Below are 27,532 nucleotides of genomic sequence, written 5' to 3'. Positions count from 1 at the left end.
AGTGAAAAGTCTGACACTTAGAATCCAAAATTAAAAAACAAACAAAAAGACCTGGAATATTCTGGAGAATCAATGTGAGCGAGAGGAGATGAAGACACTCAGAACTGAGGGGTGACAGCCACTTGTCTGGAAGTGTGTACCCAAGTCCTCATGTTTCTCTACAGACTAGGGACACCAAAACCTTTAGTCCTGGATGGAGAGATTAGAAAACTCCTAAGAATTGAAGACGTCTCAGGAAAGACAAAAGTGATTCTCAACCTGTAGGTCATGACCCATGGGGGGGGGGGCGGCGCGCTTCAGGTCAAGGGATCCTTGCACAGGGGTCACCAAAGACCATTGGAAAACATAGATATTTACATTATGATTCCTAACAGTAGCAAAAATACAGTTATGAAGTAGCAATGAAAGTATTTTTATGGTTGACGGCCACCACAACAGAAGGAACTGTATGTATTAAAGAGTCATAGGATGAGGAAGGTTGAGAACTACTGCTTTAGATGAAGGCAAACAGCACCGAGTTTTGGAAAACTGAGCTCCCAAACTTTGCGGATTCAAATTTCATTTTAACTGCTAGATTCTTTCTGAAGCAAAACAACATCAATTTGAAGACACTGTCTGGGCATGAGGCATATAATGTCATGTAAATTTTAGGCACAGAGTAGCACAAAAAGCACAAACCAAGAAAAGGTGTAAAAGCCCATGGACACTTTATTTGGTAGTGAGATTTCCGCTGTCATTTGGAAAGGAAGTAATGGTAGTGACTTGTAAGGCACCTGATGGGGGATGAGTAATCCGGTCATTCGATCCGAATTGTCTGGCCAAAGCAGAAAAGGTAAATTTTATTATTTAGTTTCACTTCCTATTCTCTTCCAAACAGATCTCCGTACTCTTCAGAGCATGCAGGTATATTGTTTATCATCTTAAAAACAATGACCCACAGCTGCTTTTAAAATCAGGACAGAGTACAGTCTGCAGACATGTACTTCATATCTCCAATAATTTCTCCCATAAATCTAGTCTCTCATTAAACACATGAAATACGGGAGTTTGACTTCTGTTGATACAACACTGGTAATTGCCTTGCAAGCAAAATAGAGATGATGTACCTGGCCTATGTAACGAAGAGCTTCACTTAGCTGTATTCACTTATTAAAATATGCCTAGAGTCCTAAAATGTTTTGAAAATATTGGTGGTAAATAACACTGTATCGGCTTGTAAATTTCCATGTTCTTGGTAGGCTGGAGCTAAGAATCCTGTTGTTCGTGTCTTTATTGTTGACGCTACCTACCCTCACTATGTGGGCCCCATAGAAGTACCAGTTCCAGAAATGATAGCCTCGAGGTCAGTGATCTCAGATCCCTCTCTCACCTTTTTTTGCTTTGTTTTGTTTGTTTGTTTGTTGTTTGTTTATTTAAGACAGGGTTTGTTGCTGGAGGGCTTCTCTCCAGGTTCCCCAAGCCCCACAATCCCACAATACACGTATAAAATAATCACTCAGACGCTTATATCACTTATAAACTGTATGGCCGTGGCAGGCTTCTTGTTAACTGTTCTTTTATCTTAAATTAACCCATTTCTATAAATCTATACCGTGCCACGTGGCTGGTGGCTTACCAGCGTCTTCACATGCTGCTTGTCCTGGCAGTGGCTGCAGTGTCTCTCCTCCTTCTTCCTGTTTCCCCAATTCTCCTCTCTCTTTGTCCCGCCTATACTTCCTGCCTGGTCACTGGCCATCAGTGTTTTATTTATATAGAGTGGTATCCACAGCACTTCCCCTTTTCTTTTTTTTTTTAAAGGAAGGTTTTAACTTTAACATGGTAATATTACATATAATAAAACAATTATTGAGCAAGAATTACAGTTACAATATTAAAGAAGATGTCCTATCTATCTTATATTTGTGAGTTTAAAGTTTTATATCTAACTTATCTTTTATCATAACTGAGGAAATTACAACTATCTAGTCTTTAACCACATCAAAGACCTGAGAAGGAACATAATGGTACCTAAGAAATGGTAGATGGATACAAGCAACTTTCGGGAATCTTGCAAGAGTAGACCAAGACAGCTGGCAGCCTGGACAGTCACCTAATGTTTCTCAGCATTGTTGGTGCATTTAAATTGGCTACAGGCCTAGAGTATCTGACAGACCATTTTCAGAAGCAGGATTTCTGAAAGACCATCTTACCCTGTCTTGGCAGAGTACAGTGGTCGCTTTCCTTGTGTCCCGCTTGTCCAGAAAGGACAGCATTGCATTTGTACTGTCAGCCATCAAGGCAAGGGCAGTTCTTTGTCCAGTAGGCCATTTTGTGCCAAAAAGACAAACTTCCAAATGGAAATGTCTTAAAAGCCCAACATTCTCTCGGGATCAATTGGTGCAGCCAGGAGCAATTGTGTCTCATGTCAACAGAATTCTAAGTTATTTAAATGCCATATTCTCTAGGTCTATGAAGTGTTTGAAGATTACCTATCTATCTGAAATATATCTATGTATACCTAGAAGACTTAACTAACATGGCTACAAATATGATTATCATAGATGACTAATTATTAAACTATTTTTAATTATCCATTACAATTTTAAATGAGTTACATAAACATAATACCTCAAACAAGAATAGAAATATATATATACAGTATAACAAAATTAACTTCAAGTTTGTATCAATAAACTAAAATTTATACCAATGTAAAACATTTTAAACATAAACTAAAATCTATACCAATGTAAAACATTTTAAACAAGTTTTTCTTTAAAAGTAGGTTCATTAAGCCGGGCGGTGGTGGCGCACGCCTTTAATCCCAGCACTCGGGAGGCAGAGCCAGGTGGATCTCTGTGAGTTCGAGGCCAGCCTGGGCTACCAAGTGAGCTCCAGGAAAGGCGCAAAGCTACGCAGAGAAACCCTGTCTCGAAAATCCAAAAAAAAAAAAAAAAAAAAAAAAAAAAAAAAAAAAAAAAGTAGGTTCATTAATCTACCCTTTTATCTTATCATCTCTATATCCTCCTATATATCTAATCATATCCCCTTTTTCTCGCAGATCCACCTGCCTCTGCCTCCTGGGTGCTGGGATTAAAAGTGTGAGCCACTACCTGGCTCTGCCTCTCATTTTTAACCAAATTCTAGCATGTTGAACTTCCTATATCATTGTTTAGACTTCTTTTCCAGTAAATTAAAGATACGTATGCCAGAGCAGAAAATTAACATGCAAGATGCATGCAAATTAAAAGTCACAAATAAGTTTCTTGAACTAGTTTTTAAAATACCCTCTTACTCATTTAAAAGATTCCTTTAAAGATGACCATGGTGATGACTTGAAAGCTTTCTGGGGTTTTCCTTGGAGGTAGCAATATAAAGTTGTGACCAACATGCAGATTGGAAAGTTTATCATGTCTTCAGCATGACTCCGTTAAAGTCTGATCAACTTCCCTCAAACCAAGGTTTCTAGATCTATGTGCATCACCGAGTTATGAACCACATAAGGGAACTCTTCTCAAGCATCAGCATTGTCTTACTATTTTTTGTCTTACAAATAATTGTCTTACTATTATTTACTAGTTTGATTATCTGGCTGTAGAATTGTGTGTGAAGGAACTATATATTGACAGACAGGAAAATGAAGTATTTGGGCTAGAAAGACTCTTTAGGAGTATGGTGCTCTTGCCAAAGACTGGAATTTACCTCGCAGTATCCCTATAGGGCAGCTCCAGGAAGTCTAATGCCTTCTTCTTGCCTCTTCTGGTGCTGGGCTCATGTGCACAAACCTACATCCAGATGTGTAATATATACACACTTAATGAAAAAATAAATCCTTAAAAAAAAAGGGAAGAAAGACAGAAAAAGAAACTTCTCTAGCATATCTCATATACACCTGTCTGATTAACCTTGATTATAGCAACCTTCCAGGCCTAAGCTAGTCCTCTGTGTCTTTCTGGTTGAATTGGTAAAATAATAATAATGATAATAATAATAATAATAGTAGTAGTAGTAGTAGTAGCCAGTCCTCTGTGTCTTTCTGGTTGAATTGGTAATAATAATAATAATAATAATAATAATAAATAAAGGTCTCCAAGAGCCTCACCTGACTTGCACAGAGGGCTTAGGTCTTCTCCAGCTTCACGGAGAATTCTTCAAGGAGACTCAAACAGAGTCACAGTGTTGTTCACAACAACCTGGTCAATGGAAACTTGAATAGGTGATTTTTTATTATTAGTATTATTAGTCTCCTTTAGTGCTAAAAGTAATGGTAGAAACAGAGCAGGAGTCAAGAGACATCTCAAGCACTCTCGACCCATCTTTACATATTTAAATCAGTACATTATTATTTCAAATTTATACAGAAACAAACAACTACATGGCTAAATAATTTCAGTGAAGTAGGATATTATGAGGTCAAGATGTGAGCCCCGAGTCTCTTCTGGCTCTATGGAAAATTAAAAAGTTCTGCAATTCTGGCTATAAATTTTTATTCACAGACAAGTATAATTATCACAGCCGCTCGCTGACACTCAAGTATGTTATGAACACCATCGAAGCTATTTACATCATCTCGTTATTATATTAACCCAAGTCTCAGCACTTGACCATGGTGACAGCTGAAACTTGCCTTTTGCTGTGAACCCACCTGGATACAAAGGTGGTCTTTTCACTAGATTTGCCCTTTTGCACCAACTAAAAACTGGAAAAAAAATGAGATTATGGTACATAATAGAAAATTTAACACTTTTATCCCTCTTAGATAGATATATAGCTTTGCTCTTACATCTTATTTTTTTTCGCCAAAAATAGGAAGAAAACTCAAGTATGAAATAACTTGCTTAGATGAATAAGCTCTTATTTATTTTAGCCAGCAGATCTATTTAAATATTCTTCTCAGAGAAAATTTGTCTTCCTTACTTACTAAATATATATCCTATAATAACAACTGTCTTCTAGAAAATATAAATGAAGTTATTATTTAAATGTGGTAATGGGCTGTCTGTTTCTGTTTGTTGGCAGTGACTATTATTTCAGCTGGCTCACATGGGTGACCGATGAACGAATATGTTTGCAGTGGCTAAAGAGAGTACAGAATGTCTCTGTCTTGTCTGTGTGTGAATTCAGGGAAGACTGGCATTCATGGGATTGTCCAAAGGTAAGGTGTATTAAAACCACTGGCAACTATTTCTGAAGATGAAAATACAACAGGTGCTTCTTATTTGTAGGTCACATATTGTATTGTAAAGTAGAATTTGGTGCATTCAATTGCCAAGTCTTATTTAAAACAACACATCCCATGTTCACAGCAATTCCAGCATTTTGATTACATACAGCATAGCAGTTGTTTTCTTAGACTGCTTTTACTTTGAATATAGAAAAATACTAAATAAGACAATATGACATTAGGATGGTGATCTTCTGGTTTGAGATTGTCAGGTTAGCAGTCAACAGAAGCAAAATAAACGAGATAAGACATAGAATGAATGGGCCTATTAGGGAAATAGCTGTTTCACACAAAAATGGAGAAGAAATGAAAATTAGAGTTGTATCTTGTCAAAATTGAAAAATAAATTATAAAAGGGATTCAAATATTACCTATTTTTTAAAACAAAGGTAGGTGCCTGATAATAGGATATGAACTATTAGATTATTATGTTGTTGTTTGTTTTTGCTCTTTTGGGGGCCCACCACCCAGCTCCCAAATAAATCACAGGCAGAGGCTTATTCTTAATTATGAATGCCCAGCCTTAGCTTGGCTTGTTTTTTTCCAGCTTTTCTTAACTTGAACCCGTCTGTCTTTTGCCTCTGGGCTTTTACCTTTCTCTATTTTTGTATGCCTTTCTTTCTTACTCCTTTGCTGGTTGTGTAGCAAGGTGGCTAGCCTCTTTTGCCCTCCTCCTCTGGCTCCTAGATCTTCCTCTCCTCCCATATTTCTCCTTCTATGTATTCTCTCTGCCTGCCAGCCCCACCTATCCTTTCTCCTGACTTACCATTGGCCATTCAGCTCTTTATTAGACCAATCAGGTATTTTAGACAGGCACAATAACACAGCTTCACAGAGTTAAACAAATGCAACATAAGCAAAAATAACACACTTTAAGATAATATTCCCCAAAATTATTATGCACATTATGCAGCTGTCCAGTTATCTTTGGAGAGCGCCCCCTACTGTACCAATCTGAAGGTGGGGAGCTTGAAAATAAGATACAAATTTACCACTGAGCTTCAATTGCTTTACTGTTCAAATTCAAAAATAATCAGCTGAAATTAATGAGTCAAAAACTACTTCACCAGTCTAAATCATTAAAATACACCTGTTTTAAGTACTCATTTTAGAGACTAAAAAGTCAACTTTTTCTTTAAATAGGAAATATTGATGAGTACATTTTGAGAAATTTGAAGAAATATTTCATTAAACCAAATGTAGAGCAAACTTATTTTATGAAGTTAAAGTCCAGATCAAAGTAAGTTATTAAATTCCATCTAGAAATTAGAACATTTTATTTTATAAGGAGAACATTTTATTCTGTTGGTAAATATATCAGGGCTATAGTAGTCAACATTACTTAAGCTAAAAATATTTTTCAGTCATTAACTTGTCAGAAAGAGTTTTGACTAACTAAGAAAATTTGCTAGACACTGAGTTTGTCTCATTTATGTCTTTATAAACAAAGCAAAGAGAAAAGTTTTAAGTCGGATCACTGGCAAAACCTGATCTTAATTAAACTAGTTAATTAGATCACACTGGTCTGATTGACTGGCTGTGGCTGGATATATTTTCACCACTTCCTGAATGTAAGCATTATGAACTCCGCTTTAATTTAGCATAGCTTAGCAACTATGAGCACAAACAAAAACAGATTCATTTTTAATCTGAAATTATAGTTTATCAAAACATGAGACAATTTCAACCTAAATGGACAGAACATATAAAATGTCCCCACAATGAGGAACAGAAGTTCCTGAAAAATAACCTTTATGGCTAGAAAAGTAATTGCATTTAGAATATCTAACTATGAGTTAGAATTAGCTCATAGTTTTCCAGTGGCCATGCTAATGAAAAATGTATTTGTGTTTTGAAAACCAGTAAGGTTTGAGAATAATCAGTCTATGTTTTATTCATGTTGCAAGGCATGAAAGAGGTAAAGGGACTGGCAACAGCTATTTATTATATAACAATATTGGTGATATTAATTAAGAAATTCACTGTTTGCTGGACAGTGATGGCACACACTTTTAATCCCAACATTTGGGAAGCAGAGGCAAGCAGATCTCTGAGTTCAAGGCCAGCCTGGTCTACAGAGGGAGTTCCAGGACAATCATGGCTACACAAGGAAACCCTGTATCAAAAAAGGGGAAGTTATAGCTTAATGAACAATTATTTTATATATTATTCTTGTCTCTCTAAAAATGGACTAAAATAATTTTTATCTTCATTACTGAAAATACTCAAAATCTTTTTTTTCCCAATTTTGCATTTCTTTTTCTCTGTGAAGCATTAGTAACCACCATAGAAGATAATCCAAACTCCTCTTAAAATTGTTTTTGTCTTCATGCCTTGTTTGAAGACTACATATTCTCAAGGTCTTCTTTTTATTTTGACTGTGTGCGCTCGCGCTTGTGTGTGTGTGTGTGTGTGTGTGTGTGTGTGTGTGTGTGTGTGTGTGTGTGTGTGTGTGTTCGGCGGGTGGGGTGCACACATGTGTGTTCACACACAAGTGTAAAAGCCAGAGGACAACCTCAGGTGCCATCCTTGGGAATGTTGACCATCTCCTTTGTACAAAACCTCTCATGACCCTGAGTTTAGCATTTAGACTAAATTGGTACTGAAGCAAGCATCCACCAGGCTCGAGGGAACGGTGCTGAGGTTACAGGTGCATACCACCACACCTCCTAGCATTTTTAACATGAATTCTGGGGCTGGAACTCAGGTCATCATGCTTGCAAGGCAAACACCTTTCCAAAAAGTCATTCTCACAGCCCCTGTCCTTTTCTTGCCTAGGCAAATCATGCTTATCTAGAATTTTGTTTCTTTTTGAAATTCTAATATATGTACAGCGAGTCTCCCTTCTCTTTCTTCCCTCCAAACACTTCCATATACCCCTCCCCACTTTCCTTCAAGTTCATGACCTCCTTCTTCTTTGTTATTGCATGCACATATGTACATACATATATGGTCTTCAAGAGAACCTGGTCAGCCTGTATAATGTCCCTTGTTTGTGTGTTTTCAAGGCTATTTGTCACTGGACAACCAATCAGTGTGCTTTTTTCTGGGGAAGGCCACCAGAACTCCCAGCTTTCCTGAGTTGCCTATAGTTTTTCTTGTGTGTGTGTGTGTGTGTGTGTGTGTGTGTGTGTGTGTGTGTGTGTGTGTGTAGGGGGAAGGCCTCGTGGACTTTTCCCCAACTGTTTTGTCATGTCCGTTGGTGTCATCCTAGTTGAGCTCAAGTTTGGGTGGTCATGCTGACCACCTACTTAGAAACCTTATTCTCTAGGTGAGACATTTCCACAGCAGGCCAACAGCACTGCTTTAGGAGGAAATTCCAGTGCTTAAGGCTTAATACAGTAGGAATTTATGGTTCATTTATAAAAACCAATAGCAAGCCCAAGAAAACGAGATGTGGTGTGGAATGGGTCCTCTGCTCCATAATATAATTCAGAAACCCAGCTGATGGCATTTCTGTTATCTTACTGTGTGGTTCTAAGTCATTAACATTCATCTGCAGCAAGGAAAAAGAATGGAAGGTGGGTTCTGCATGGGATGTTTTTATGGGAAGGGCTACAGGGAGCTTGTTTCCCTTTCTGTTCACATACTTTTTCTAGACCCTATCACATGACTACATCCTGTAGATGTAACCAACCGTCTTATTAAATAAGAAACACAGAAACAATGCAAAGAAGAAAGCCAAGAAGTCAGAGCTAAGAGCTAAAACCTTACCCTTCCTCCTGCGGTGGTCCTACCTCTCCAAAAGAGAGCTACTTCCTGTGTTAAAGTCTTTATAAAGACTTTTGGTTCTGCCTTCTCATTGGTTGTAAACCCAGCCACATGACCGCCTCGTCACTGCCTGTCTGTAAAGACCTCCAGGTCTTCTATGGTTGGTATTGAGATTAAAGGCATGTGTCTCCAAGCTGTATCCCTGAACACACAGAGATCTAGCTAGCTCTGCCTACCAAGTGCTGGGATTAAAGGCATGCACCACCACTGCCCAGCTTTCCAATGGCTTGCTAATAGCTCTGACCCCCAGGGAACTTTATTTATTAACACACAAATAACATTTTAGTACAAAATAAAATATCATCATAACATCCCATTAGAAGGGAAGCTGGGAAATGTGGCTCAGCTACAAAAAAAGTCCTTTGTCAAATTATCCTGCCGGTTCTTTCATAACTGTCCACTTAACTCCCTCCAGGTGGTCTTTATTCATACCACAGGTTTGCAGAACTGTTTGTCTATAACTCTCAGAAATTATTTCTGATGATGTGAACTTTTGTTAACGCCTGCGCTCTGTCCCCACTACTGTGCCCTTGACCTGGGTCTTTATCAGTATTTCCTAGATATTAGCACTGTAGGTGGCACCTTGATCTCATCCCACCACACCCGCCAAATCCACGTTGTCTCTCGTGTTTACAACTATATTTTCCATATTTGGCAAGTGAAGTCCTTCAAAGAATTTATCCACAGACATTCAACATTCCTGGATGGCACAGGAGTTTATTTGAGATCTTGCTGATGTCTATGTCTTCCTCTCTTCCAAATTCCCTGTGGCCACTTTCCTGTCCACCCACTGCAGTTACTACAGTATATATACCTATTAATTCAACTCAGAATGCTTTTTATTTGTCTAGAAAAGAGTACTATTTACCTTTTAAGTTTTCTAAATATTTATTAAAGAAGCGATGCTTCTTCACTTTGCTAAAACCTAAAATTAAGGGTTTAGGTTTCTAGTTACCCCATCAGAGAAGAAAGAGTACAACCTCAACTTCACAACAGAATTCCCTTTTCTCTCTGTTACACCATGTACTTGGTTTGGGCTGAGCTTCCACAGAGTGCAATAATTCTAATACCTGTAGAGTGGAGGGGTTGAGAACAAATTCTGAAATTGGGTCCCACACTAATTTGTCCATAGAGACTCGGCAGTACTGCTCTGAAATGACATTTGTAAAGTCTCCTGAACTGGAGGCTGAGCAGTAGGACACGCTGATGAGGTGGCTTAACAGTTCAAAATGTCCAGCTTACACTTTTGAAAACCTGTTCCTTTTATGCTTTAATACAACCTTTTTTTTCCTTTTAGACCTGGGAGCATATAGAAGAAAGCAGAACTGGATGGGCTGGTGGAGTATGATTTTTCTATCTTTTCCTTTATTTTTAATGGTACCCAAAATATTCACTGAACTGAGTTTTACACAATGTATGCATTTACACATAGTATGCATTCCACCTTGCATGCTATGGTTAGGTATCAACCAGGAAAATGTGTTTTATTATGATTTATGGTTACTTGTGTCTGGACGCTTTTGATGGAGTTATTCAGTGATATATGAGGTTTGTTTAGTATGAAAACTAATCATGTTTTATGGAAATCAATCATATCTTGTATTCTATATTAATTAAGAGTACAAAACAACATGGAGAATAAGTGCTATGTGGATGCTGCCGCATGTCACAATGACTGCATCCAGCAGGCATTTGCATTGGGGTGGCTGCTCTGCTGAGATTTAGACATGGTGTACAAAAAGGGAAACATGAGAATTAGTTTTAATCTTTGGAAATTTACTTAATATTGAAACCTCTAAATTTCAGAAGAAGAACTATCAGAAAACTTTTGTAGTGTTAACTTTGGGGAATAAGATCCCATCCTCTGATGGTACCTGCTTTATTGAATAGCTTTCCTTGACCTGTAGTCAAACTAGTAGCCATGAAATTAAGCTGAGAAAACCTAGGTAAGTGTACATGATTCATACACTCATTTAGGTTTTTAGGTTGTGTGTGTGTGTGTGTGTGTGTGTGTGTGTGTGTGTGTGTGTGTGTAGAACGTGGGACCAATAAAGGCCACATATACTAGGCAAGTGCCCTACCATAAACTACATCTCCAGTCCTTGTTCAATGATTACATATTGGGTCTTTAGACAAATTACAAAGGCTAGTTATACTAGTACACAATAAAGTTATTTTTAAAAAGTGGTTTCTTTAGAATGTATCCAGGAGATTTAAATGGCAAAAGTCATAAGAAATTAACTAGAAATATTTTCCTGTAAACATACAAAATAAAAGAACCTAAATTTTAATTCTTCATGTTTAGAATTAAGTTCTAAAATCATAATGCTTAGACAGCAGTTATAGCCAAACCATCAGTAACTAATTAAGCAATGTTCCACACATCTGTGGCCTGATGCTAAAAACCTCTTGATGAAAAACAAAACGTGAATTTTGTGTTTGGTATCTGAAAGCCTGTACTTCTGACTAAATGTTAACTGGGTTTAAGCATCATCTTTTGCCATTTAGGGAGGATGGCATAATACAGCACTGTGATAAGCAAACTTACTTTCTAGGGAAGATATTCTAAATGGCTTTGCACTTCACACAGAGATAAGCAACTTATCAGAAAATCTAAGCATGGTAGAGAAACCAGAGCAGGGCCTTGTTAAAACAGCGGGCAGCGCAGATGAATGTCTTATCTAGGGTCCAGGTGTGACCTGCAGCACGAAGCACTTAACTCAGAATGCATTATGGCCCTAGCTCTGACAACCTGATAGCGGAAATATTTCACACCCTCTTTACCTCCCCTAAGTTACCTGCTCATCGGAAGCAACTGTCTTCCATGTGTGCAATGAAACGGAGAAGATAACAGGCTTAGCCTAGCACAAAGATTCTTCCTGTTTGCCTGGTCCTAATATCTTAAAACAAAACGTTCTGCCCTGTTAATTTTTAATTTTTAGTACAAATTAAATTTTAAGCTTTATTCAGAATATAATCGTTTTAAAAGCCCCTTAAGTAGCTCACTAGGTATGTGGGGACTAACTTTCACTAGGTTATATTAAAATGTCCTGTGACTCGGGTTCCTTTTTAGTGACTAAGACAAGGCAGAACCACTTGTCTCTCACACTGCAGAGTATGGAGTCGTTGTAAAGAAGATCCTTGTAAGGAATTCTGCCATTACGTAGTTGAGGGCAAAAGTTTCTGAAATGAAAGAACAACTTTGTCAAAGGCCTATAGAAGTGAAATGCATCCACCAAATTGCAAGCTAATTTTCTAGCCCCTAACTTCTTGATTCACTTTAATGTAATTTGTCTCAAGATGCAAAATCCTACAAAGTAGATCTTATGATGAATGATGATTATGAATATATAAGCAGAAAGCAGCCTCACATTATTCAATTTTCCATTCTGTTACAAATTTATTTAAAGACATATCAGACATTTACATAAAGCAAAATTTACTTGAGCAAAGACTTATTCATGGATCAGGCAGCCTCCAGGACATAGAATCCTTTCCTGTGTCTCTCCATGTTGCCTTGGGTCCTCTCTCTCTCTTATTAAGACTGTGGTCCTTGGATCTACAGCTAACACAAATCTAGTAGGACCACATCTTCTATTTTTATCATAATTACATATGTAAAACTTCCATCCCAGTGGAAATGAATTTGGAGAAACATTATTTACCCAGGAAATATATAAGAGATACATTGCATTTTAATGGCACATGGTCACAATATAAGAGAAATAATTTTATCAAAAAATATACAGCATCAGATGACATCCAAATGTGATCATTAAATAAACCCTTTGGCGACTCTTCCTACAATCAATCCCTTTGCTCAAAATTTGATCTCAGAAAAGATAGAAAAATGAACAAATGTCTGTAGCTAAAAAATACTGGTGTATGCTTTGGTGTTTATTGTTTTCCTGGGGTGTAAAGTAGCTGAACACATTTGCCTACTGTTCCATGATCTTAAACTGAGACCAGGTTTTAAGGCATTTTTTGCATGATATGGACAAGCTCGGCTCTCATGAGAATTTTTTTCCCAGAAAGGTGTGATCATTTTACCAGAAGACAACCTGTAAAAATAGCCATAAATATAGGGCACATAAAAGTTTTACAATGGTAGACACATGACACTATTGATAGAGCAAATCAAAATTTTACCATGGGAGGCACACGACACTGCTGATGGACATTTGATATGAGACATTTGCAGAATTTCAGGTGTCTGTACTTCTTAGGATACTGAGTTGCCACTAGTTCTGTCCCAAGACACTTGAGTGTTTGCTAGTTCCAATGTAATTAGGTGGCTCCCCGCAGGGTACGCTGAATTCCTTAGACTGAGATGAGAGGGCCATCCTGCCTTCTGAGCTGGTAGCTAAGGTCACCCTACCCCCTAACCATGCTTCATGGCTTCTCTCAAGTGTGCTAGGCCTGCCAGACTACTAAAATCTGTGGCTGCTACACCACAATATCAGAATCTTTCAAATGTCATTAAATTGTTGACATTAGGAGCTTAGCATTAGACAAATCAAAAATTAAAAGTACTGTAAGCTTTAGTGAGAATTATACTTTGATCAAACACCTCATTTTAAAGTCTGGTTTGATTAAGTATCAACACTTGTTTGTTATTCATTTAACTCAATTCCAAACCACATCATCATAAAACAGGAATTTGTTAAACTAGACGTTGTAAAGCTGGAGGTTCTGGTGGGGGTGCAGTGGTAAATAAGTACTACTTGGCACATGCAAGTGCCTATTAGAATCACTGAAAAACCTATCATCTGAAAACCTGGAATTTCAAACATGAGTGACAGGTGACAGGAGAGGCCAGGCGTTAAGATCCTTAGCCATATATGGCTTAAAAAATATCTGTGGCTTTAGTTTGTCCTTTGAATATAACCTCTGTTCATTTCTTTCAGTTCTTTGTCTCAACACCAGCTTTTAGCCATGATGCCATTTCATACTACAAAATATTTAGCGACAAGGATGGTTACAAACATATTCACTATATCAAAGACACTGTGGTATGTTCCTTCCAAGATTCATCTCCTCAAAGATCATTCATTTGAGGTTGCTCAAGTAACGCTCAGCTTCACACAACATAATGTTTGTCTTTTTATAGGAAAATGCTATTCAAATTACAAGTGGCAAGTGGGAGGCCATATATATATTCAGAGTGACACAGGATTCACTGTAAGTATTTCATGCAGGCATGATGCACCATTCAAGTTTTAATTGGCACCAAACAATGGATGTACAAAATATGGACTGTACTGTCTACTCAGCTAACTGAAAGAGCGTTCTTTTGTTTCTGGTTATGTTCCAACAGCTATGATTTCATTAAGAGTGTACATTCTTTAATAACTAGTCAGCAATATTTCCTTTCGGAAAGAATTTTATTAGGAACTTTTATGAAAAGTATAAAAATTCTTAGATAACAGTTGGTTCTAAAGGCAAATTTTATTCTCCAACACTTAAAGCGATGAACAAGCTTCAAAACCCTATAAGAAGTGGCCCATAGATATGGAGACCCTTTTGTAGTCATTCCGAGTGATCTGGATTTCATGATATCTCTAACAGCCATCAGTTATTGAAGGATTACTGCCTGCCAGACACTGTAAGGTGAGAAGGATTGCTCTGAGTTTGTAGATGAGAAAACAGATACTCAGAGCATGTAATTGACTTGGCTAAAGGCCATTTAATTAGTGGGAGGTGAACCTTCAGAACTAAAGCTTATGAATCCAAGACTGTTGCTATCAACTTCAGTAGGGAATTCTTTAAGTTCTTTCCTTTCTGTTCATTCTACACACTGCCTCATAAAGCTGTCTTGGAATAGTCATTCACGATGCATTTACTAATCAGAAGACCCTGCTTTGTCAATTCTAATGCTGTGTAGATTAGGGATAGTCCCTTAGTTCTCATAATCTGACTGCCATTAAATGGAATTTAGGGAACAAAGGAAGAGAATAATTTGTCTATCCTTACCATATAGAAAGTATCAGGAACCTATTGATATTCTATGAAATTGTTTGAATAGGAGCCAAAGGAGTTTGGTCCTTATACAGAACAACCATGAAAGTGACTTAAAGTCAGAAAAGTAATATGATAAAAATGAATGGGAGATAGATTTTAGGCATGATAGGTTTGGGAAATGGAAAAAAAACTGAAGGCTTGAAGATCTTGCTATGGCTATAATGATGGCCAGGGGTGACTGAGGCTTAAGCTGGTATGATGACAATGAACTGTGGGCTAGAAAGACAAAGCCACACCTCCTTTCTTGTGTGTCCTCAGCATGAGGCCTGACCCAGTCAGGGTACAGTTCATATTTCTTAAGTGAATCAAAGGAAAGAGTAGGTGTTAGGAAAGATGGGGTGGAATAATTATTATTGTCTATGAGGGAGAGGAGAGAGGCAAGTGGGAAAGTGGGCGGGGCTGCAGTGGCAGAGGTGAAGGCAATACTGGAGACTTTGACAGCCTGGGAAAGCTGCAAGGGACCTTTGCGAGAGGGGAGTGAGCAGTTAATTCACACACTGAAAGGGTGTGGGAAAGGCAGGTGAAAGTGATGACTAGACTCCTGTGACATTATTACAGACATAAATAAACCAGACGTATGCAGGTTTTGAATATGAATGTCATACGGGAAGTGCATTGAGTTCTGTTGTTTCTTTCTTCTGTAAGGAACTTTTTATATATATATATATGACATTGAGGATGCCTGAACGGCTAAGCCCTCCTGAGAATTAAAACAAACCTTGTTTATTCTAAACTTTTCACACTCTATTATGCTCTTCCTGAGAGGAAAAACTAAAGAAAGACAGCTACCTTGAGGTATTCCGATGAATTCACTGAGGAATGGAAGTCATGTCACCAAACTGGATTTTCCACTTCATAGCTACATTAAGGCAGAATGGAGCCTGCACCTGGGTAGTTAGGTAGCAAGTGTTTTCCCCTGTGGCCTCTTCTGCAGCTTGGTGGATTAACATGGCCTATGGTATGTTCATATCATCCATTACAGACGAGTTTTCTGGCATGCCCAGTTTATCTACTATTGGGAGTGTAGAATACATTCAAAATGTGTTCTCAGTCAGACAAAATAAATGACAGTTCTGAGAAACCAGTAAACACTCATAATGGAACAGGAAAAGTATAATATTTGTTTAAATAGGTCATTTTCATACACTTAATGAATCAGAACAAGATATTTTGATCATAAAAAAAGTACTCAGCTCAGTTTTACCTGTCTCTGATGATCTGTAAGTTATAGTAAGTGCCCAAAATTCAATTATGCATAGCAGTGACTCCTATACATAAATATTAATTAATAGTTTCATTAAATGAATGGGATTTTTGCCAAAGTTACTTACTAATATTAGCAACAATACTTTTGTCACTTAATAATCAATATTTAATATTTCCTAAATTCATTTCAGGTTTTATTCTAGCAATGAATTTGAAGGTTACCCTGGAAGAAGAAACATCTACAGGTAATTAGGCCAATTCAAAATAGTATTGATAGCCAGATACAAAGATGTATGTATATGTGAGTCAAATTGAATCATAATCCTAGGTAGATATTGAATGCTTTTGAAGTGTGAAATGTAACAAAATCTACTTGTAAGCTAGGGTAAATAATTCAGAAAACAACATACATGATATCAATATAAAAGTCATATGCTCCCAAAATATGAGCCAACTTAAAATGTTTTCTTTTGAAAAGAACAATATCGGAAATTCTAACAATAATATAAATACTAAATATTTTTGCATGGTAGTAGATACTTCAAAAACTTGGAGTTGAAAGACCCTAACCCTTCAGGCTTAAACCCCCCAAGCCCCAGGAAATAAGGAACTAAAAAGAAAACTAGTTCCAAGGGCCACCTGACTCAGCCATTACTCAACCACTCCTGTAACAATGTAACAATGTAAAAAGATTTCTGTTAAGAGATGTGCTCAACTGTGACTGGGATAGTTGCAAGTGTTCCAGGAAGGACCACTGTGACCTTTGTGTAAACTCCACTCCCACCCTGATACCCCCTTGAGGTTTCAAGAAGAATGTGTATGCGGATGTGACTGTACCCACTCTGTGATCAGACCATGATCTTGTGAAACGAAATTGTATGGGAATTGTAATCTTATGGCTTTTGTGGGTTTTTCCTTTAAAAGCACCTATGTGGCTACAGTAAGATGCGACTCTTGCTCTCTGGAGATGAGTTTGCCCGACCGTACAGCCGCATTAATAAACACCTCTTGCTGTTGCATCAACTGGACTGGAGTCTGGGTTCTTGGGGCATCCACTTGAGACCCTAGATTTTTGGAGTCTAACAGAGTTAATCCAGCACACTTATTCCTAATGCACATTCATTGAGCGATGGCTATGTGTCGTACCATTTTTACTCTTGTAGTGTAATCTTCACTCTGGCTCCTTTTGCGATAGCCAGCTCATCCTTATATTAGTTATTAAAGTTCAATCCAATTGTCCTGTTGATGGTTGGAATAGTAACCAAAAGACTCCTTTCTATATATAAAAAATAGAAACAGTGGTTAACATTGCTGGTGCACCTGTAATTGTATTTAATTCTGATAACTTTATGAAGTAGTTAATATTGTTGGAGTTGAAATTTGAACATGGGTATGCTGTTCTCTAAACCCTTACTGTTAACTCCCTTCCTTCCATTTCCAAGATGGCACAAAAATTCAAGCATGGAATCTGTAAGAGGTAAAACAAACAAACAAAAACAAAACCCTCTTATTCATAGTCCTCTGATCACACCTAGATACATACTCACTTTTCAGTTAGGAATCCTCCTTCTCTGGAAACAGCTATGTCTCTAGACACTACCACCACCCCTGCCATGCTCAAGGCAATCCCAGAGAGAAGGAAGAGAAAGACTTGGGAGGTGGGAAAGCTCACCCTGGCAGTCAGAATGGGCTCTGACACAGCCTGAACCATCAGAAAGGGATTCTGCTGAAGTGTTTGACAAGAGGTCCAGAAGTCTATTATTTATTGAAAGTAATCACTCCATTCCTGAACCACCGTGTGGAGGCACGGAGGAAGGAAAGGTGCATCTTGTGTGGGATGGAGGAGGCAACGTCCTCAGATGGAGCTCCCAAAAGTCCACATGTCCTGTTGAAAGGATGAAAGGTGCAGGAGGCAAATAAAATGTGGCTTCTTATTTCCAGTTTGTTCATTACTGAAGTCCTCTTCCAAACATAGAAAAGAATAGAGACACTTTCTTGGAAATGTTATCAGGTTTCTTTGTGTGTTTTGATGTGAAGTAGAAGAGAGGAGGTGGGGCATGGGAATCTCCAACTACTTCTTAAGTAATTAATGGCTATGAAAAATGACTAGCTCACTCCCATTGCAAGTGTTCGATTGCTCTCCCATTTTGGGAAAACCACAGAGGGCTTCTCCCTCAAAGCTTGTGCCTCTTCAGGCAAAAATGGATCAAAAATCAAGCTACATCAAAACACTGTGATTCCCCTCTACTTTAAATGATATTGGCAACAGAAAAATAGAGTGGGTTTGATGTCAATATGTAAATTAGTCACTTTACATGGAGTAGTACATTTTGATAAATACAATCTCAAAATTTCAGCTTAGCTTTATTTTCATTTCTCTCTAGAATTAGCATTGGAAACTCTCCTCCGAGCAAGAAGTGTGTTACTTGCCATCTAAGGAAAGAAAGGTGCCAATATTACACAGCAAGTTTCAGCTACGACGCCAAGTACTATGCACTCATCTGCTACGGTAGGTGACGGACCTAACACAAGCATTGCCATCTCCCCGCCATTGTCCTCATTCTTGTTGCTCCATCTGATTGCCTCGCGGCATTTCATTTTTTGAGAACCTGTTATATATAAGGATCTTATCAAATGCCTAAGGCTTGGGGAATGAACAGCCTAGGAAGGTATGATTCTCACTTGTTTGTGTTGGAAGAAACCAAGTAACCAGCTAAGGTGTGTACCTCTGTTGGGCCATAGTCATCAGGGCTGAAGCAAGAGCTGGCTGCCTCTAATCTTCTCGCTTTTAGCTGCCATGTTTCACATCACTATGGCGTTGCATGCAGACACCATCTACTAGATAGACACAGAAGGAGAAATGTCAAAACAGAAGTGTTTTTTTTTTTCTTTTTCTGATAACATGGTGGTTCTGCTTTGGCCTCATTTGTGGGAAAAGTATCAAAGCGCAAAGGCCCAAAAACCTGAGGTCTGTGCAATGAAGACAAATTAGCCTTCCAATTCTAGTATCAAATGAAGGACAGAAAATAAATCTTTGTCATTCAATCCTTCTTCTTAAAAATTGGAAGATATTTTGAGTAATCCATTCAAATGTTATTAACAAATGCACCATTGTAGCACAGTGCAGAAAGCATTTCCTGGTTGTTTAGACCATGGTTACATTCTACAAATAATTTGCTATCTAGATAAGTTGAGTTCATTCACATGCTATCTTGAATAAACAACAAGAAATACAGGCTAAGACAACATTACAAACCAATGGAAATGGTGACTACTGGGGCTTTAGTAGAGTCTCTGATTCTATAACTGCTACATTGTCGCCCTAGCTAACCTGAGTTTCAGGGAGTAGGTAGCACACTTGGCAGGAAATTTAACAAAGTGCAGGCCATCCTCCTGTTCCTGATATCAATTACTCCTGTGCAGGTAGGTGACTTAGAGGACAACAGAACCTTTCATTGACTGAGATCTCTACTCAGCTGCAAAGACCTCCTGTGGGTTTCCTGTAAAATGAACAAGAATTAAAACCCTCAGGATATGCCACTTCCCTTAATCCAACCACCTGGCTCTAGAACCCGAGCCAGAGCTCATTTGACTATGTAGACACGAATAACAATTTTAACCCGAATGCTCCCTTCAAGATGTCACAAGATGTCAGTTTGAAATAACACTTCCATAAAATGTTTGGTCAGTGGCATCTTTGAAATGTCAAGAGATTGTTGTTCATGGCCATATGTGCTGATTGTGATTATGGCATTTAAAGGTAAACATTAAATGTCCCTCTCAAGTTATATGCAACATTTTCCAACCCAAACTCTATATTTATGTAACATGTATCAAAAGCTTACATGTCAGGCACACAGCATCCTTGAACTAAGGATGCTGGAGCATCTGTTTATCTCTCTCTCCTGGAAGGCTGGGTGGGGCTGATCTCTTTAGTCTTTCTATTCATAACTGTAAGAGAGGAGTGTCTGATACATTACACATAGGCATCGTGGAGCATCAAAAGAATGACTGGCTTTTGCAAACTCTACCAAGATAGCTGTTTCTTGCTGTTCCATTTGCTGATAAAGACAGCACTGTCACATTAACATATATGCATTTATACCGGTATGCACTCTGTATTTGAATAACGCAATACAGCTCTCCAGAAAAGCATGCTAACACGTTTTCTATTGCTTCTCTCTAGCGTCTACTTGAACCTAAATGTTCACTGAAGTATAGATAAGGAACCAAAGACTAAGCCCTCATCAAAAGTTGGTGGCAGAGTCCTTTCTAGAACTTGAATTGCCTGACTTTTCCACCACTCACTCTTCCTCGGCAGTATGGTAATTTCCCATTTAGCAAAAAATATACTGTGTGGGAAGCATCACATCGTCTGGTGTTTTTGAAGCTCCAGTAAAATGAGTCACTGCACCATCATAGGAAAAACCTTGAAATCTTTCTCTTTAGGGCTAAGAGTAACGCCTCATTATGTAACTTTCAAACTCTCCAAAGGGCTGTTGAGCCCTGGAAGGCAGGACTAATACAGGTAAAAATCATGTCGGTAATGTGGCACAAAAACAGTACAAATAGGAATTTTAGGCATTGATACCGTGTCTCGAGGGCCATGTCCTCATCCTGCTGGGTCATGGGCAGCCTGTCATTGGTTTGTCTCTTAGTTTAAGATAAAAAGAATTGCAGGTTTTCACGGCTAGAAACATATGCCCGTGAAAATTCCATATGATGGATGCTAATACATTAAAGCCTAGAGATTTAAGCTGCCTTGTCTCCCTAGATTCTGGCCCCAAATGTAATATGCATGTGTGTCCCTTCTGATAACTTTGAAGAAACACTGAGTCTCAGGAAAAGCTTTTCAGTTATATTCTCCACCACTCTCAACTGTCACATAAGGGCTGCTGGTTTTGTAGAAAGCCAAATAAAAATCTCTTTCTTCTACTCTCAAGTTAGGCTAGGAAGTAAGGCAGGGAATCAAAATATTAGCTTTATTATTTATAAAAACTAGTAAGAAAAATGTGGCAGCGAAAGTAATCTGTGTGCCTTCCAACACTGTACCCCACAATTACAGTTGTACAAACATGGGTACTGTTACAGAGTTCCAGGGTTCGCCCAGGACGCTTGGCACCTAAAACTCGAAGGAACAAATCAGAAGCATGTTTTCCACAGGGAGAAGGCTGCCAGGAGCAAGCCAGAAGGCCCCATTCATAAGCAGGTCTCCTAAGAACTCACAGAAGTCCCTCTTCCACTTGATTTGAGGCCGAGGACACGACCCTAATGGGGCTCCCTTAAGGTAGAAGGAAGTATCAGGAGTGGCAAGAGCATCTCCCCCAACCACCACCTGTATTACTTTTTAACCCATCGAGTCCGTCATTAAATGCACTCTACTCTGGGCATTATTTTATTCTACACTTCAGATGAGTGCTAGTTACTTATTTATTTATGTGGACCTTGTTAGAATTGCCAGTTTCTACATAGAGAAGCTAAATTTTGCAGTACGTGGTAGACAATGATGTGCTGGACAGAGCCTCCATCTTAAGAATGGATTTATCAGTCGCTACTAAAGATGCTGGTATCTGACAGTTTTCATCCCAGTCCCTAAGTCTGGAGATTGATGTAGCTGCGGCCATATCCAATGACTGCGCTCTGTGCTAGGGGATAAAGACCTGTCATGTTGCCCCACTGAGACAGTTCTGCACATTCCATAGCTTGCTGGAGGCTTGGCTTGAGTCTCTGTGACAGACGCTGAAACCCACCCTCCCTCATGACCCCATCCTTCTTTAACTTCTCAAAGAAAATCTCAATACCACTCTTCCTCCTGCCATAAATTATTAACCCCCAAAACATGACCTAAAACAGCATATTGGAAAAGGAAAGATACTCTATAAAAATTATTCTGCATGTAATAATCACAAGGATAAAACATGTTAGCTTTTGCCCACCAAAACAAACTGAACATTCAACAAATGAGATACAGTCTAGGTACTGATGAGGGTTACTTGATAATACACGACTAAAACTTGTCTAATGCAGTGTGGCAGCTTCCCAGATGGCCATTCACAGCTCCTAAGTTCTCTCTGTGAAATTAATTAGGTTTGAACTCTCCAGGCTCACTCCTGGAAAAGCTACAGCACAGGTAAGCCTTTTCTCACATCTGTTCTTTGATTGGGCTTTGATCTGATGTACGTGGTTTAAATGTAACTTAAAATGTTTGCTTCTCCGTGGTGAAAAAAAAAGTCACTGAAGAGTTAAAAGCTGTACTTGTGCTTGACACTAGTCATAAATACTACAAGCAATCCTGGCTGAAAGTGAAATGTTACTTTTAACAGTAGTCACATTTTTGTTTCCATCCTGCACACAGGCCCTGGTCTCCCCATTTCCACCCTTCACGACGGCCGGACAGACCAAGGTACTCTCTTGCTTCTATCCTGAGCTGTCTGTCATGAGCCACTACAGAGGGCAGGATAGTTGGCCCACCTTGACAGGAGGAAATGTAATGCCATGTTACCATCATAAAGCTTATTATTCCACAGATTTAGATATTGCTTGGATTAAACCTGATCACATGAAGCTTGGTACTTATTGGCAGTGGGTATGTGACATGATAGAAATCGCACCATAGAGATCAATTCTCTCTTCTCCCCCGGCCTTCTAAAACCACAGAGGATAAGAATCAGAAAGAATATTTACACATTTTCTCTCTCCTCAAAAAACAAATAAAAATTCCTGTTTTTCAAGAAGGATTTTCTCCTCTTCCTCCTCCTCCTCCTTCTCTTCCTCCTCCTCTCATCTCATACTGGAAAAAAAAAATCCTAGCCATTACTTCTCTGATTGGGTTCAGAGCAGAGGGTGATTATCATGCCAACACTTTTGCTTGTTTTGCTTTGTGTTAACAGCTCTATCACATTGTTGCCATGTGTGAAAGCCCTGGAATTTGGGGATACTTTCCATTTTCAACGGCTGTCATCAGTGTTCTCCTCTACCTGGAATTTGTGATAGTAGTTAAAGCAGTTCACAGTTCAAAGATGGCCCTTTTTTGCTCTCAGGAGGGTTTTCCAAGTATAAAATTGCCGGGTATTCTTCCTGATGGCTCTCCATTATCCTCTGATCGGCCATTAGACACCAAAAGACTGGAGTTGCTGGAGAGCAGGGATGATGTGGGACGAGCAGATGCTTCTTCCTTCAGCACTCAGGCCTGCAGCTCTCCCTGGACAGCCTTGCTGACAAGTCAGGACACTACTTGGGGAATAGTTTTGTATCAGTTTAATGGCTCAAGAACAGGCGACAATGAAGTCATGAGGAAAAGCCTAGGGATTATGAAGAAGGACAGTGGGTTTAGTTTTATTCTGAAGTTATTTTAACCTTGTATATAATAATGAAATGATTTGATGAACAACAGTTTAAATTTGTTAATTAGACATATTCAACATTCAGGGAGCAACATTTTAAAAGCAATACTACTTTCAAGTCCTGAAGTTTTTGTTTTAATGGAAATCTCCATAGATATTTAAAGTTCATTTTATCATCACTCTAAAATATAGCTCCACTTCCTTTGCTCCATAAAATGAATTTCTATATTCTAGCATTTTTTTTCTTGATGTTCTTGTTATATTCCAGGCAGATACTAATCTTTTTAATGCTTTTGAAGTTTTATTACACCACTCTCCATACACATCCTATATATTTTTATATTTTCCAATTCAAGAAAACACTCAAATTCTTTTGGAGAACAGATCCACCAACTTGTCTAATGAGAACAACATTCTTTTGCCCTGTATTAGTTATTGTTCTCACTGTTCCAACCGAATCCCTCCAAGAAGCAGCTTGAGGGATACAGTGCGCTGTGGTAAGAAAGCATGGCGGCAGGAGCCGGGGGCGCAGCTGGTCAGTCACGTCACACCTGCAGTCAGGGAGCAGAGAAAGGACAAGAGCGGGGAAGGGCTAGACCAGGCTGCCAGTGACTCACTTCTTCTACACTGCCTCCACTTCCTGAACGTTCTACGGCCTTCCGAAACAGTGCAAGGTTGCCACTCGATGGAGAGCAAATATCCAAACACATGAGCCTGTGGGGGAAACATTTCACATCCATACCACATCATATGCTTATCACAAATAGAGGTTCTCAGAGATTCCAGTCCAGTAAGTTGGAACTATACTTTCGAACCTCTACTTTTGACAAACATCTAACACCTATTTCATGGCAGATTCTGTGCACTACATTTTTTTAGGGTTTTGTTTTTTTCCTTTTTTAAACCACTAACCTTTTCATTTCACACCAGCAATCTTCATTCAGCAAATATTGAGCACTTCCTAGATTAAGTCTTATATTATACGAGGTACTATTTCTTTAAAATAACGGGCGCCAGATTGGGCATTACTCCTGCCCTCAAGGAGATTAGAGATTAGGGGGTGATGTAAATATGGGAGCAGACAACAGTGAGAAAATGAAATGTAGGGCTAAGAGAAAGGGCATGCAGGAAATATGAAAGCACAGAGGGAGAGCCCGGGTCTGGGTTACTTCAGGTAGGAAATGTTTCCTAATGGTATCCATTAGACCTGAGATTCTTGAATACAAAAGGCATTGATACTCTTTGGATGGTTGGTTTGGTGGGTGGATTGAAATGTTTGCTTTTTTACTCACAAAATGCTGACTGTGGAGAACAGATCTTTGAGGAGATGATGAAATTTGTTTTGAATATTGAGTTTAAAGTACTGACAGGATATGCAAATCGAGCCGGTTGGCCTATGGCGACTAACTTGATTTGGGGATCTGAATGTCAAAGCAGCAGTTGTACTGAAGATGATCATTAAGGTGTTTGTTGTTAGTTTATGAGAACTTGGTGTCTAGGGCCCTGGGAATGGATGAGATGGGAAGTTCATAAAAAGTGAGCCTTGAGCAAAACCTTTCAGAATGCCATTACTCAAGAAGTGAAGAAACAAAGCCTGTTAAGGAGATCAAAGAGAAAAACAGGAGGTAAACAGCCATGAAATGGGGCTGGGGAAGGGAGAGAACGGGTCTCAAGAAGACATTAGTACACAAATAGCAAAGATACAATGACAACTCCCTTTTAGGGCCCTTTCTAGAGAACAGTGGAGGAGGTGACAAGATTAAAGAGAGGTTGGACCTGCATAGGAAATTAGTGGCTGTTTGTTTGTTTTTTGTTTGCTTTGACAAAGCTAACAGTACTTCCAGTGCATATGTCTTTGAAGAGAGTAGAAAGGTAGGATACTAGCTGGGAGCCGTTAATGTTTTGTAAGACGATAAATATTTGTTGAAGATTGATTGAAGAAATTATGAGTCTAAAGGGGGTTAAAGAATGCTAAGCATAGCACATGGCATGTGTCTGTAACCCCAACACTTGAGAGAGAGAGAAAAAGAAGGCGGGGGGATCAGAAGTTTCAGACTAGCCTTGGCTACATACATAGCCTGCACCATACAAGACCCAAAAAATAGAAGAAGAAAGTCCCTGAGAAATTGGGAAGGGGTGGGGTCCAGAACTATAGGAAGAGTTTAATCTCTTTTCATGGGAAAGTAAGAAGAGCTCGCTGGTAGGTTTGTGAAGGTTTGAAATCCTTTAGGAAAACAATGGATTTCATTTCCCTTGCCATGAGGAAAGTAAAAACAGCAGATTATATTTGAATCAGATACTATGGAAACCCGGAAGAGCTAACACTTAACGCTAAGGGCCTGTTTGGAATCAGTTGCTTTGGGCATCTCAGGTTCTCATTAAACGAAGTAAGTGAATGACCTCACTTACAGCTTTCCCACAGATTCTTCACAAAATTTAATTAGTATGAAATACAGCATTTTATATGACAAACAAAAATCAAATATAAGATCTATCACTTTTAAAAAATCAGTTCAGTTTCATCATAATACAGTATCTACAAACATATGGAGTACAGACTCCATATCTGATACTAGACCCTCAGTGAGCTCAATGAGTAGTAAGTATACAACAATAAGTGAAGGGAAGAAAGACTATGATCCAGACTGTACCACCCCTGACAAATCGATGGCTTATAATGTACAACCTCATGGAGGAGTCCAGATGTCGCCTCTCACTCTTACCATAGCCTAGGAAATTCTATTTGTGTTTTAAGAGGTAGAAGAACTTCTTCTAACGACAGAAGTATTGATTATCTTTTCAATCCAACCTGGTACTTCATTAAGTCATAAAATTTAAAGGTTCAATAATTAACAACAGAATGGCAATAAAGTTAAAAATGATACGATATGATAACACCTTCTATTTCCTGTACCTGTAAGTCAGTTAACAAAAACAGGAATCAATGAGTCCATCACCCCCTCTATACCCTTGTTTCACTCAAGAGTTCGCTTCTTCTGGAGAACTCTACATACATACTCCACACGAGGGAAGGGGGTGGGGGCTGGATTCACTCAGATGTGTGCATTTAACTTCTGTGAGTTTTAACTTCTATTATGTCACGAGTATTTCTTTTCTGATGGGTTACCCAAAGCTAATGTGAAACTTATTATGTCTTTTATATAAATCATACCCAAAGCACTTCTATGTGTGCTAAGATTAAATATAACACGTTTTGGAGCAAAATGCCATGAGCATACGAAAACAGAGAGCTGTACGGGAAGTGGTTTGGCAAACAGAGTGGTTGTAAGTCTCCAGTTCACTGTCTTCAGTGACCACTTTTCAAAAAATGAATATAAACAAAAATCTTCAGGATTTATTTTGTGGCAATTACCATATTCCACAAGTCATCCACTTCTCCCTTTCACATTAAAAAGAAATCTAGCTACATATTGTATAAAAAACTAATTTTTCTCATGAAGATGATAGTATCAAATTAAAACTTATTTTAAAAAGCTTTCTGAATATAAACCCATTGACATGTATTGCCAGTTTATGACATTCAGAGGATCAACTGATTTATTCCATTTGAAACTAATATTAAAGTGTGAAATGTAACTGAGTTCAAGTATGAACAGAAGCTTTTGTTCTGTTCTGAGGGAGGGTCTTAAGCTATAGACCAGGCTAATCTCAAACTCACTTCTGTGTGAATCAAGCTCGCCTTAAACTCACAGAGATCCTTTTTTCTCAGCCTCCAAATCACTGAAATTATGGGCAGGATCCACCACTCATGACTATAAACAGTATCTTTTGGGTTGTTTTTCAGATATGAGACAGAACAACACTGTGTATTGTTTTTTGACTAAGATATGTGACAATTTTTGGGAAAAGATTTTTGAAACACAGCAATTTGTTTTCAAAAAACGGAAATTTCTATGTTAATCAAATATAACAGGAAAAGGTTAAGATACAAATATAAAAATCTCAGAAATGATGTTTAACTCCTCAT

General features: G+C 38.5%; 1 protein-coding gene across 2 annotated transcripts in view; it reads left to right on the top strand.

Annotated features, from left to right (window-relative positions):
* The window catches only part of Fap (fibroblast activation protein alpha), a 78,082-nt gene that overhangs the window by 31,174 nt on the left and 19,376 nt on the right, over positions 1–27,532 (top strand). For both annotated transcript variants that reach the window (XM_006984605.4, XM_076569561.1), the window contains 8 exons: positions 1,239–1,342; positions 4,999–5,134; positions 10,272–10,316; positions 13,882–13,986; positions 14,085–14,155; positions 16,393–16,446; positions 18,586–18,710; positions 22,557–22,604. In XM_006984605.4, coding sequence (XP_006984667.1) covers positions 1,239–1,342; positions 4,999–5,134; positions 10,272–10,316; positions 13,882–13,986; positions 14,085–14,155; positions 16,393–16,446; positions 18,586–18,710; positions 22,557–22,604 — 688 coding nt within the window. The remainder of the gene's footprint in view (positions 1–1,238; positions 1,343–4,998; positions 5,135–10,271; positions 10,317–13,881; positions 13,987–14,084; positions 14,156–16,392; positions 16,447–18,585; positions 18,711–22,556; positions 22,605–27,532) is intronic.

This window comes from Peromyscus maniculatus, chromosome 4, assembly GCF_049852395.1.
Source record: "Peromyscus maniculatus bairdii isolate BWxNUB_F1_BW_parent chromosome 4, HU_Pman_BW_mat_3.1, whole genome shotgun sequence".
NCBI classification, from domain to species: Eukaryota; Metazoa; Chordata; class Mammalia; order Rodentia; family Cricetidae; genus Peromyscus; species Peromyscus maniculatus.
This window is presented reverse-complemented; position numbering and strand designations above follow the sequence as displayed.